Here is a 12,652-nt window from a genome sequence, read left to right as displayed (position 1 = left end):
CTGCATTACATCCATCCATCCATCCATTGTCTCCCGCTTATCCGAGGTCGGGTCGCGGGGGCAGCAGCTTGAGCAGAGATGCCCAGACTTCCCTCTCCCCGGCCACTTCTTCTAGCTCTTCCGGGAGAATCCCAAGGCGTTCCCAGGCCAGTCGAGAGACATAGTCCCTCCAACGTGTCCTGGGTCTTCCCCGGGGCCTCCTCCCGGTTAGACGTGCCCGGAACACCTCACCAGGGAGGCGTCCAGGAGGCATCCTGATCAGATGCCCGAGCCACCTCATCTGACTCCTCTCGATGCGGAGGAGCAGTGGCTCTACTCTGAGCCCCTCCCGGATGACTGAGCTTCTCACCCTATCTTTAAGGGAAAGCCCAGACACTCTGCGGAGGAAACTCATTTCAGCCGCTTGTATTCGCGATCTCGTTCTTTCGGTCACTGCCCATAGTTCATAGATAGATAGATAGATAGATAGATAGATACTTTATTAATCCCAATGGGAAATTCACAAATTCATGACCATAGGTGAGGGTAGGAACATAGATCGACTGGTAAATTGAGAGCTTCGCCTTGCGGCTCAGCTCCTTTTTCACCACGACTGACCGATGCAGCGCCCGCATTACTGCGGATGCCGCACCGATCCGCCTGTCGATCTCACGCTCCATTCTTCCCTCACTCGTGAACAAGACCCCGAGATACTTGAACTCCTCCACTTGGGGCAGGATCTCGCTCCCAGCCCTGAGAGGGCACTCCACCCTTTTCTGGCTGAGGACCATGGTCTCGGATTTGGAGGTGCTGATTCTCATCCCAGCCGCTTCACACTCGGCTGCGAACCGATCCAGAGAGAGCTGAAGATCACGGCCTGATGAAGCAAACAGGACAACATCATCTGCAAAAAGCAGTGACCCAATCCTGAGCCCACCAAACCGGACCCCCTCAACGCCCTGGCTGCGCCTAGAAATTCTGTCCATAAAAGTTATGAACAGAATCGGTGACAAAGGGCAGTCCTGGCGGAGTCCAACTCTCACTGGAAACGGGTTCGACTTACTGCCGGCAATGCGGACCAAGCTCTGGCACCGATCGTACAGGGACCGAACAGCCCTTATCAGGGGGGCCGCTACCCCATACTCTCGGAGTACCCCCCACAGGATTCCCCGAGGGACACGGTCGAATGCCTTTTCCAAGTCCACAAAACACATGTAGACTGGTTGGGCAAACTCCCATGCACCCTCCAGGACCCTGCTAAGGGTGTAGAGCTGGTCCACTGTTCCGCGACCAGGACGAAAACCACACTGTTCCTCCTGAATCCGAGGCTCGACTATCCGACGGACCCTCCTCTCCAGGACCCCTGAATAGACTTTTCCAGGGAGGCTGAGGAGTGTGATCCCTCTGTAGTTGGAACACACCCTCCGATCCCCCTTCTTAAAGAGGGGGACTACCACCCCGGTCTGCCAATCCAGAGGCACTGTCCCTGATGTCCATGCGATGTTGCAGAGGCGTGTCAACCAAGACAGTCCTACAACATCCAGAGCCTTGAGGAACTCCGGGCGTATCTCATCCACCCCCGGGGCCCTGCCACCAAGGAGTTTTTTGACCACCTCGGTGACCTCAGTCCCAGACATGGGGGAGCCCACCTCTGAGTCCCCAGGCTCTGCTTCCTCATTGCAAGGCATGTTAATGGGATTGAGGAGGTCTTCGAAGTACTCCCCCCACCGACCCACAACGTCCCGAGTCGAGGTCAGCAGCGCACCATCCCCACCATATACAGTGTTGACACTGCACTGCTTCCCCTTCCTGAGACGCCGGATGGTGGATCAGAATCTCCTCGAAGCCATCCAAAAGTCGTTCTCCATGGCCTCCCCAAACTCCTCCCACGCCCGAGTTTTTGCCTCAGCAACCACCAAAGCCGCATTCCGCTTGGCCTGCCGGTACCTATCAGCTGCCTCCAGGGTCCCACAGGACAAAAGGGTCCTGTAGGACTCCTTCTTCAGCTTGACGGCATCCTTCACCGCCGGTGTCCACCAACGGGTTCGGGGATTGCCGCCACGACAGGCACCGACCACCTTACGGCCACAGCTCCGGTCAGCTGCCTCAACAATAGAGGCACGGAACATGGCCCATTCGGACTCAATGTCCCCCACCTCCCTCGGGATGTGGTCGAAGTTCTGCCGGAGGTGGGAGTTGAAGCTACTTCTAATAGGGGGCTCTGCCAGACGTTCCCAGCAGACCCTCACAACACGTTTAGGCCTACCACGCCTGACTGGCATCCTCCCCCACCATCGAAGCCAACTCACCACCAGGTGGTGATCAGTTGACAGCTCCGCCCCTCTCTTCACCCGAGTGTCCAAGACATGTGGCCGCAAGTCCGACGACACGACCACAAAGTCGATCATCGAACTGAGGCCTAGGGTGTCCTGGTGCCAAGTGCACATATGAACACCCCTATGCTTGAACATGGTGTTCGTTATGGACAATCCGTGACGAGCACAGAAGTCCAATAACAAGAAACTGTTAATTATTGATGAATGTACAATGGCATCCAGTCACTTACTCAACACCATTCATAAACTTCTACAAACGTTGATGAATAATAATATTCCCTTTGGAGGAAAGGTACTTTTATTAGGAGGAGATTTTAGACAGTGCTTAGCTATTGTTCCACATGCCATGCGCTCAGCTATTGTTCAGTGCACCTTAAAATGCGCAGAAAATTGGCATTGCTTTCAAAAGATACAGTTAGTATAAAACATGATCCAGATCATAACAATTGGTTATTACATCTGGGAGATGGTACACTCACCAATACAGATAGACTTCACCCAGATATTAGTACAATTCCTCAAGCCTTTATCTGCGACGACTTAGTTACAGAGATATTTGGAACAGCAATCTCATTAGACCAAATGCCCCTTTTAACACAACGCGCTATATTATGTCCAAACAATATTAATGTGAAAAACATAAATGCCCAAGTCATTTCATTACTTCCTGGACAGACACAACTCTTTCTAAGCTCTGACAAAGTTGACTCTGATCACGACAATGACCATCTTCATTGACCTTACAAGTTCTGACCTGAAATTACCTTTTACACTTAAAAGGCGTGTACAAACAAATTTTCCAATAACCCTTTACACTGTGCACACACACTTTATTGTTTGCTTTCTAATTGCATCATCTACACCTTCACACTATTCTATATCTCATTCATACATCACGCTCTTTGTCATTTCCCAACACCAGGGGTTGGCGAGCGAAGCGAGCAGGGGGCGGAGCCCCCTAGTTTTGTTATGTTACAGCCTTATTCCAAAATGGATTAAATTCATTTTTTTCCTCAGAATTCTACACACAACACCCCATAATGACAACGTGAAAAAGGTTTACTTGAGATTTTTTGAAATTTATTAAAAATAAAAAAATTGAGAAAGCACATGTACATAAGTATTCACAGCATTTGCCATGAAGCTCAAAATTGAGCTCAGGTGCATCCTGTTTCCCCTGATCATCCCTGAGATGTTTCTGCAGCTTCATTGGAGTCCACCTGTGGTAAATTCAGTTGATTGGACATGATTTGGAAAGGCACACACCGGCCTATATAAGGTCCCACAGTTCACAGTTCATGTCAGAGCACAAACCAAGCATGAAGTCAAAGGAATGGTCTGTTGACCTCCGAGACAGGATTGTCTCGAGGCACATATCAGGGGAAGGTTACAGAAAAATTTCTGCTGATTTGAAGGTCCCAATGAGCACAGTGGCCTCCATCATCCGTAAGTGGAAGAAGTTCGAAACCACCAGGATTCTTCCTAGAGCTGGCCGGCCATCTAAACTGAGCGATTGGGGGAGAAGGGCCTTAGTCAGGGAGGTGACCAAGAACCCGATGGTCACTCTGTCAGAGCTCCAGAGGTCCTCTGTGGAGAGAGGAGAACCTTCCAGAAGGACACCCATCTCTGCAGCAATCCACCAATCAGGCCTGTATGGTAGAGTGGCCAGACGGAAGCCACTCCTTAGTAAAAGGCACATGGCAGCCCGCCTGGAGTTTGCCAAAAGGCACCTGAAGGACTCTCAGACCATGAGAAAGAAACTTCTCTGGTCTGAGGAGACAAAGATTGAACTCTTTGGTGTGAATGCCAGGCGTCACGTTTGGACGCCATCACCAGGCTCATCACCAGGCCAATACCATCCCTACAGTGAAGCATGGTGGTGGCAGCATCATGCTGTGGGGATGTTTTTCAGCGGCAGGGAATGGGAGACTAGTCAGGATAAAGGGAAAGATGACTGCAGCAATGTACAGAGTAGAGGTGGGCGGTATGACCAAAATTCTATATCACGGTATTTTTCTAAATTCTGCTGGTTTCACGGTATTAGACAGTATTTTTTTCCCCATGCATGAGTGGATGTTAACCACATTTTCCACTGCAATTACTGCAGTAGACTGGCTAAGAATAACCTATTAGACTGTTATGAGAATTGTACATTGTACAAAAAGACATTTTAATGTGCACACAAGTATTAATCCAGGTTTGCAAGGCCCCATAAAGTGATAGTTTTCAAGGGGGTGGCACCAAAGAGAAGGAAGCACATTGCATGACAGATGCAGTTAAAATATAGAACCTTTAATTGCACAGATTTTGCAAAAGCTTAAACTATGATTTTGACAACATATTTTCAACCATCCAAAGAGGCATTTAGACTTAGTAAAATATCCACAGGTGTTTGTCAAAAGTTGGATTGCACTGAACACGTCTTAGAAAAGGAATAAATAGTAAATATTTTTTGTAAACCAACTACATTTTCTGTTAATGTTAACAATCTCTGTCCACTGACACGTTAAAGTGACTTTTTAAACAATTTTACCATCATTAAAATGCATAATATTTAAACTAATAAATAATAACAATAAAATACATAATAGTATTACTGATAGTTGCACCATTACTTCAAAGCTTCAAGCCCAGGTGCATTACACAGTATTCACCAAATTAAAATAAAAAAAAAACAAGTGCAACTTGGTGATGACATCTTACCAACTGTACCATCATTTAGGCAAACCGCATTAATATGTACCTTGCTTCAAGCTAAGCTATATACATAAATAATAAAAACTGCAACTTGCATTTATAATGCTGTTTGTGGTATAGCCCTATGGAAGCGCATTAGGGCCACTGTGAAGAAAAAAAAATATGGACACGGGAGAAAAAAACAAACTATATGTCGAGAATAAATTCGACATGTTGACTATGTCAAGATTAAAGTCGACATTTCCACTTTATTCTCATATTTTATTTTATAATTAAAGTAGAATGTTGTAAACTAAACTTCATCCTAAAATCAATGTTTAATTTACTAGATTTTCTCAAACCCCGTCACAAGTTAATGTAGCACATCAAATATTTTGTGTTAAGTGTTCCCCGACCCAGTCGTTAATCACTACGCTTCTTAAACTGACTTCCTCCTCACTAAGAGCAGGCGCCTGCAGCAATCACCGCACAGAATCCATTCACTTCATGATATTCCTGCTACCAAAACCCCAGTTCCTATCTTTCCTTTTTCTTTCTCCACATTACCAATCACCACACGATAAACGTCTTTGTGAAATTAAAACTAGTTATTAACTTAGCCGACGGAGTGTTCAGAACTTTAAAAATATCTTCGTTATACATGTTTAATTATGCCATCCATTCAGAGTTGCGCCCATCTCTGAACGAGTCGCCAGCACAGGATAAATACAAGCAAAACATACACTAGCAAGTACAAAAACAAGTACAACTTGGCTTGCAGTATTATCCAGTAGTATAGAAACAGTATTTACACATCTGACCTTTTAAAACTAAAGTATTTCCAGGCGACGGACGCGACTCCTTTTTTTTGGCAAAAGTTCTTCTGTTCATCATGTTCAACTTTTAGTTCAGTTTCGGAATGCTCTCTGTCCATTTTCACCCGCGCGGCATACCTATGCTACCGCCCACTATTTGGTGGTGTAGCAGTGAAAAAGAGCCCTAGTGCAACAAATCTGTGTTTAGCGGTGTAGCAGTGAAAAAGGTCCCCACTTGAACAGTTTCCCGCTGCGCCACGTTCCGAACGTCGTTTAGGCAATTTAAACCGGTGTTGCGGTATAAGAAAAATCCATATCATAAAAAAAATAAAAAACGGTTTTCGGTATGAACCGGTATACCGCCCAGCACTAGTACAGAGACATCCTGGATGAAAACCTGCTCCAGGGCGCTCTTGACCTCAGACTGGGGTGACGGTTCATCTTTCAGCAGGACAACAACCCTAAGCACACAGTTAAGATATCTAAGGAATGGCTTCAGGAAAACTTTGTGAATGTCCTTGAGTGGCCCAGCCAGAGCCCAGACTTGAATCTGATTGAACATCTCTGGAGAGATCTTAAAATGGCTGTGCACCGATGCTTCCCATCCAACCTGATGGAGCTTGAGAGGTGCTGCAAAGAGGAATGGGCGAAACTGGCCAAGGATAGGTGTGCCAAGCTTGTGGCATCATATTCAACAAGAGTTGAGGCTGTAATTGCTGCCAAAGGTGCATCGACAAAGTATTGAGAAAAGGCTGTGAATACTTATGTACATGTGATTTCTCAGTTTGTTTATTTTTAATAAATTTGCAAAAACCTCAAGTAAACTTGTTTCACGTTGTCATTATGGGGTGTTGTGTGCAGAATTCTGAGGAAAAAAATTAAATTTAATCCATTTTGGAATAAGGCTGTAACATAACAAAATGTGGAAAAAGTGATGCGCTGTGAATACTTTCCAGATGCACTGTAGCACTAAATAGACTAAGACAGTCCTTTTCTTTCTTTCCTATTGTCAGTCCTTCCGCCTCCACTCCTCCTCACAAGTTTCGCCCTTCTTCCTCCCGACACTGGCTTCCCGAATGGAGTGTGGCAGCTCCTTTTAAGCAGACCCTGGGAATATTCCAGGTGCCTCATTACTTAGATCTGGAATTACTTCCAGGTGTGGTGAAAGCCTCATTTAGGGCTGTGCCACACTCCAATTCCCAACAAGCCCTGTGGGAATCCATGGTGCCACAGCCGCCCAGGAGGGCTGCCCTCTAGAGTCACGGGGGAAGTAGTGTCTTGTAGATGCTCTCTCCCCCGGTCCTTCCATTCACCTAGTGTCACAGCTCAAGAAATGGCAATGGCAGCCCATCACAGCCTATAAAAGTATTCTGACCTTTTGGGGTCTAAGGGAATTACAATTTTTATTTTTACATGTAGAGTTCTTACTTATTAACTTACTTTTTATCAAGAATTTCTTTGTCCAAAAAGGGAAACAAAGCCAGACTGAGGAAGATGTTACACTCTCCGACAGCTGGCCCAAAATTAAAAAGATTTTACTTTTGTGACCTTTTGTTTCCTTTCTTTTGGATATTTTCAGAAATTACGGAATAGTCCCCCTAAAAATAAACAACTTATGTTAGAACATTTTTCTAATACGGTGTTGCCTCCTTGTGTTTACCTCTCCAGCGGGTTCTTACTACAAGTGAAGTGACAAACCCAGGCCATTTAAAGGTGTCAATATAAAAAAAAAGGATTTTGAAATCAGCCCTAAACTTAATGTGAAGCCAGCATAAAGACTTAAAAACAGGAGTTGTGGTTGGACCCCTTAGTTCTAATAATGATTCTTGCCAGCAGCATTTTGAAATTAAATGAAAGCTAAAAATGCAATTATTTGAACAGCCATAGACATTTCTGCCCAAAATAATTGCATAAATTTACATTGATGTATGCTTCACAGTCTTAATATTCCTGTATTTTAAGTTGGAAAAATTTAGTGTTATAATGCGTGTCACAAACAAAATGTGTCCTTTTATCAATTAAGCATATTTTTAAAATTAAGGATTTTCTAAGTTGTCAAATAAAACTTTATAAAACTTTGACGTGATAGTTAAACCATGAGATAACATGGTCCAATACCAGCATTTAACTGAAGAATAAAGAGCAGAGTAATTTATTACAATTATTGAATTCCCCGTTTCTAAAAAATTATATCTGTGAAAAAGCACCTTGAAAATCTTCATTTAAAATCATTTTTGTATAACTGTGCCAATATCTGATGCCACATGTAAGTAGCAACACATTGTTCTCAGATAAGGAAGACCGAAGTTTTGAGGTAAGGTAGTAATACTTACTGATCATGGCACCAAAAATAACTTATTATTTTTTAATTATATACTGTAAACATATAAACATATGTTGAAAGTATTATTGTAATGCAATAGGCATACAAACCATTTTGTTAACATGAAATGCATTATATGATAAAAGAAAAAGCAAAGAACTGTTCTGATTAATGATCACTCACTTCCCTAGGCACTGTTTATAATCCTTTCGATCTTATTTAATTTCAAGACATCTCTTAATCAAGTGCCACTATATTAGTGCTGTATAACAGGTTAAGGATTCTGGGTTCAAATCCCGAGCCGGACCACTGTCTGTGTGGAGACTTTACATTCTCTCCCTGTCCTCAGTTTTCATTGCAATTGTGAAGGCAGGCTGACTGACTGGTTAAAGTGAAAATGTCCGGCACACGGATGGGTACTCAAGTGTGTAGGTTTGTGCCCAGTACTGACAGGATACGGTGGTTAAAAAAAATGAAAGAACACTGCCTAAATTTCCCTTTAAGAACATTCTGTACAAATAATATCAATTATTAATTCTATTATCATCTTACAATACTCAAAACACATGTGCACAGCTATGCCAAACACTGACGATTTTGTGTATTTTTATCAATTGATGTTGGTAAGGTCTGCGAGACCGTCTTCGGAGAATAGCACTTCTTCAGAATGTATTTAATTCATTTTATATCCGTCCAATATCGAACCTACTTAATCGAGTTCATGGTCGTGGATATTAAGCTTAACATTTACCTAATATATATCTGTTGCTGAAACCTCCTGCAAAAGTCCACTTGCACAGCTCTACTGTAATAGTAAACATGCTTAAAATACGTAAAAACCGGGCACTCCAATTGCAAGATTGCTGCTATTATAATGCATTACACTTTCCAAAAGGCAAACTACAGCAGTTTTGCCATCATTATTTCGGCACACTTTTTCTTTTTATAATACATACTTACCAAAGTAACTCTTAATGTCATTTTCCTTAATCGCACCAGGAGCCTGATCAGCGATCAGCTTTGCCAAACCGTGGATTCCCATTGCAGATAAGACACTCGAAAGCAGCACTGAAAATGGCCTGTGTCCTGTAATACCTTCCTACGCAGCACCGGTGTTAAATATTCCCTGAAGCCTATGAATTTTTGGAAATAAATATATTGTGTGATATTTTTACTAAATTGCTGTTATAAATACTCAAATGCATGTAACTTTTTTGTTACTTTAAAGCGTTCGTTTCCCTATATGTTGTTGCACAGTAAATATGCTTGTTTTGCTATCACCCATGCCTCAAAAAAATCGGCGCGAAATTTCTCGGGTAGACTAAATTAATCAATCTGCCAAAGTGTTCTGCTTATGCAAGAACCTACGACAATGCTTGTTCTATTACTCGTGTCTGGGAGAGCCCAGGCGCAATGAAAATGTTCGTGTTGCCCATTTACTGCACGGCTGTGAATGGATAGTTGTTGATTGGTACTGTCTAGATTGTGTGACTAAATGGGGCAGTGTTCATGGAATCGGCGTACTATTTTCTAGATTTTTCGTATACTACCTGAAAATGTTAATTTCCTGTTTTATGTCGTTTTTTTACATCCTACAAGGTAAACTGTTACCTAACAATTACATTTCTTTTTTTTGTAAATTGTGTCATATTTTATGGAATTGCTGGAAAAGATACAGTATTTTGAAAAGGACTGGAAACTATTTTTTTTACATTTTGTCGAATTTGGTGGCAATTCAGAAAGAAAATTGATCTATTTGGATTTTTTGACGATTTAAATGATTTTCAAGGAGACAATCTGAATTTGTTCTGATTAATGTTACTGATTGCAGGTCTGTGACGTGAACCAACGGAGTAGGCATCGTCCCCAATGTGACACAACATACAGTAATCTAATTTAGGGGACTGGAGCCTGTCCCGATATAATGTGGTGGGTAGTTGATGCGAAAATTAAGCATATGTGAAGACACGCCATTGAAACATTCATATTCGGCAGAATCACGTGCGCTCGCTTGCGAGAACGCTTGCGGAGTCAGCTCATTTGTTAATTGGGATTGCTATAGAAATTGTGTCCCATAATGCATCTTGCACAAAATGACGACGCGTGAAAAGGGGGTAAATATCTGTGTGTAGCTATATGTTTACATATTTTATAATTCTGCCTGTAGACAGTAAGCCCGTGTGTGCGAAGCTGCAGATATTTGTATGATATGTTTTAAGGAGCGTCTCGGAAAACGAGAATTGTATCACCCACATTTATACATGACTAATTTACAATTGCCGATTAGTCTCCCACTCACGTATTTGGAAATATGGGACGAAAACGTGCAGAGTTCACCCGGACAACGGTTGGTCCTGCGACTTGAATCCGAGACTTTGGGATTTTGAGACACCATTGCTTACCGCTACACCATCGCGCCACCCTCATGAAGTTAGCATTTCAATTGTTACTTTATTTGCAGATCATATATCTACAGTACACTTGCCTTTGCATTTCTACATGTGAGAAGTTCAAGCTTTATCCATTAGGCTGCAATGCGTACGTCTTTATTGATGCTTGGTTTTTCAATAAATCAATGGGTTGGTGGCAGGATTGGCACTCCAGCCACTGTAAAACGCCTCACATTGTTCCGTTCCATTCGATATAGTGTGGCGTTGAGGTATCACCTGTTTCTCGGCTTCGCTCGGGTCCTAATTTGGGGATCCTGAGGTGGTTCGTCACGTGGTTGGTGTAGCGACCTGCTCTATCAGTTCATTATCCGAACTTCTTCAATGGGCTGGCATCACAACCCACTGCGCCACTATAATGTAAATATGTTATAGGAGCATGAAGAAAAGAAAACCTGAAAAATACAATATACTTTTAACATTCACTTAAGTGGTTCATGTTATTTTTGCATTGTTTCTATTATTCTCAAGTTTGAATTCTGCACTCAAAAGAGCAGATACACGTTTAGTTTTTATGCAAACCTGTTGTTGAAAAGAGAGAAACTTTTAATGCCTTTGAGCCATTCCCCCTACAAAAGTCCTTAAAAATATTAAAAAGACTTAAATGACCGATTGACTTTGTATAATAAATATGTAAAGCTGGTGTCACAGTATTTGACTTCTAGTCGTAGGGTGTGTCAGACTTGATGATTATGATTGCTGCTGTCGTCACAGTACTTTATCAATTTTAGCAAGTAAAAACCAGTAACCTTGTCGATTTTAGCGAGCGCGTGCTGATCTTCCAGCACATTATTTACTAATTTACAAGTCAATCCCCCACCTCCCAATATACTCTTTACCTTTATTTAACTAGATTTCTGCGTTTCTGCTTACACACCACCAATGTGAAACAATCAACATTGATTTATTAATCTGTATAAGACATGTAGAGTTATTTTTGTTGCATGGTATCTTGGATTATGATTAGAAGGTATAAAAATTGCTAATGTATTGTTTTTGTATAATAAAAGATTTGGACTCCTTTTCTTATTCATTTTCTCTTCATTTTAAGAATTCTTTTATTCTTAAGAGACTGGAACAGTGTTGTCAGCCTCTTGTGGTCAAACAGTAATGACAACAACCAACAGAGCAACTTTATCTTTTTCCGTTCTGGTATTGTGCACATCAGTCCTGTTAAACAATATTTAAATAAATTTTAAAAAACAAAAACCTGAGCTTGATTGTGGTAGAGAACATATCTAACTGAAGCTTGTGAGGTTTATATGTTATGTTTCTAATTATACAGACTGAACCATTTTATTCAGCAAGTTACACTTCATTTGATTAACAGAAAAAAATTCATTATTAACAATTCTACTGATGTTTTTTTTTATGTTTTTTTAGATTTTTCAGTCAGAGGCTCCCAGAGAGCAGCTTAGTTGCAATTGTAATGTATTATAAGTCTCCCTGTACCAAGACATTGTTAACACCGTGACCAACAAAGTTCCTTTAGAATCATGGTTGAAGGCTAAAATAATAGGATAAAATTTGTACTTTAGCATACCTACCAGCTTTTTATGGAATAAAAGGTATAAAATATTAACTAATGCTGTATTTTTTGCTTTAAAAGGCACAATGATATTTCTGATGATTAAGAAGGGTATCACATGTGAAATATAGAATTAGTTATTCAGGCACTATGTTCCTTCTTATTCCTGGACCTAGAAGACCACATTGACTACATGTTTTTTCTTTCGAGTATGTTCCTTTTAATTTTTATGTGTGGATAACCTTGAAACACAAGTGGATTCACTTTGACAGAAATGTGCAATTTTCAAATGAATTTATTCATGTAAGTGTGTAAAAAAGCACTTAAGATAGTCAGGCAGTCAAAGGGTTAATAGAAACTATAAAAGGGTGGGATTTCCTGTTTAATGTGTGTCCAATCATTGGTTGTGAATTTGCATAATAAGTTAAAGTAAATTATTCTGATTGGCTGCAATGGATATAAGGCTGTCATTGAATAATGAGTATATGACCCCTAAATAGTATAAAATGGAAAAGTCGAGAAATGTTCATTTATTGCAAGTAGGCCCA

The 12,652-nt window shown here is 41.7% G+C and overlaps 1 protein-coding gene across 1 annotated transcript in view; it reads right to left on the bottom strand.

Annotated features, from left to right (window-relative positions):
• The window catches only part of fen1 (flap structure-specific endonuclease 1), a 52,410-nt gene extending 42,919 nt beyond the window's left edge, over positions 1-9,491 (bottom strand). The window contains exon 1 of the mRNA XM_028793696.2: positions 9,090-9,491. Within this exon, the coding sequence (XP_028649529.1) occupies positions 9,090-9,171 (82 nt within the window). The 5' untranslated portion in view covers positions 9,172-9,491. The remainder of the gene's footprint in view (positions 1-9,089) is intronic.
• Positions 9,492-12,652: the final 3,161 nt, after the last annotated feature.

This window comes from Erpetoichthys calabaricus, chromosome 2, assembly GCF_900747795.2.
Source record: "Erpetoichthys calabaricus chromosome 2, fErpCal1.3, whole genome shotgun sequence".
NCBI classification, from domain to species: Eukaryota; Metazoa; Chordata; class Cladistia; order Polypteriformes; family Polypteridae; genus Erpetoichthys; species Erpetoichthys calabaricus.
This window is presented reverse-complemented; position numbering and strand designations above follow the sequence as displayed.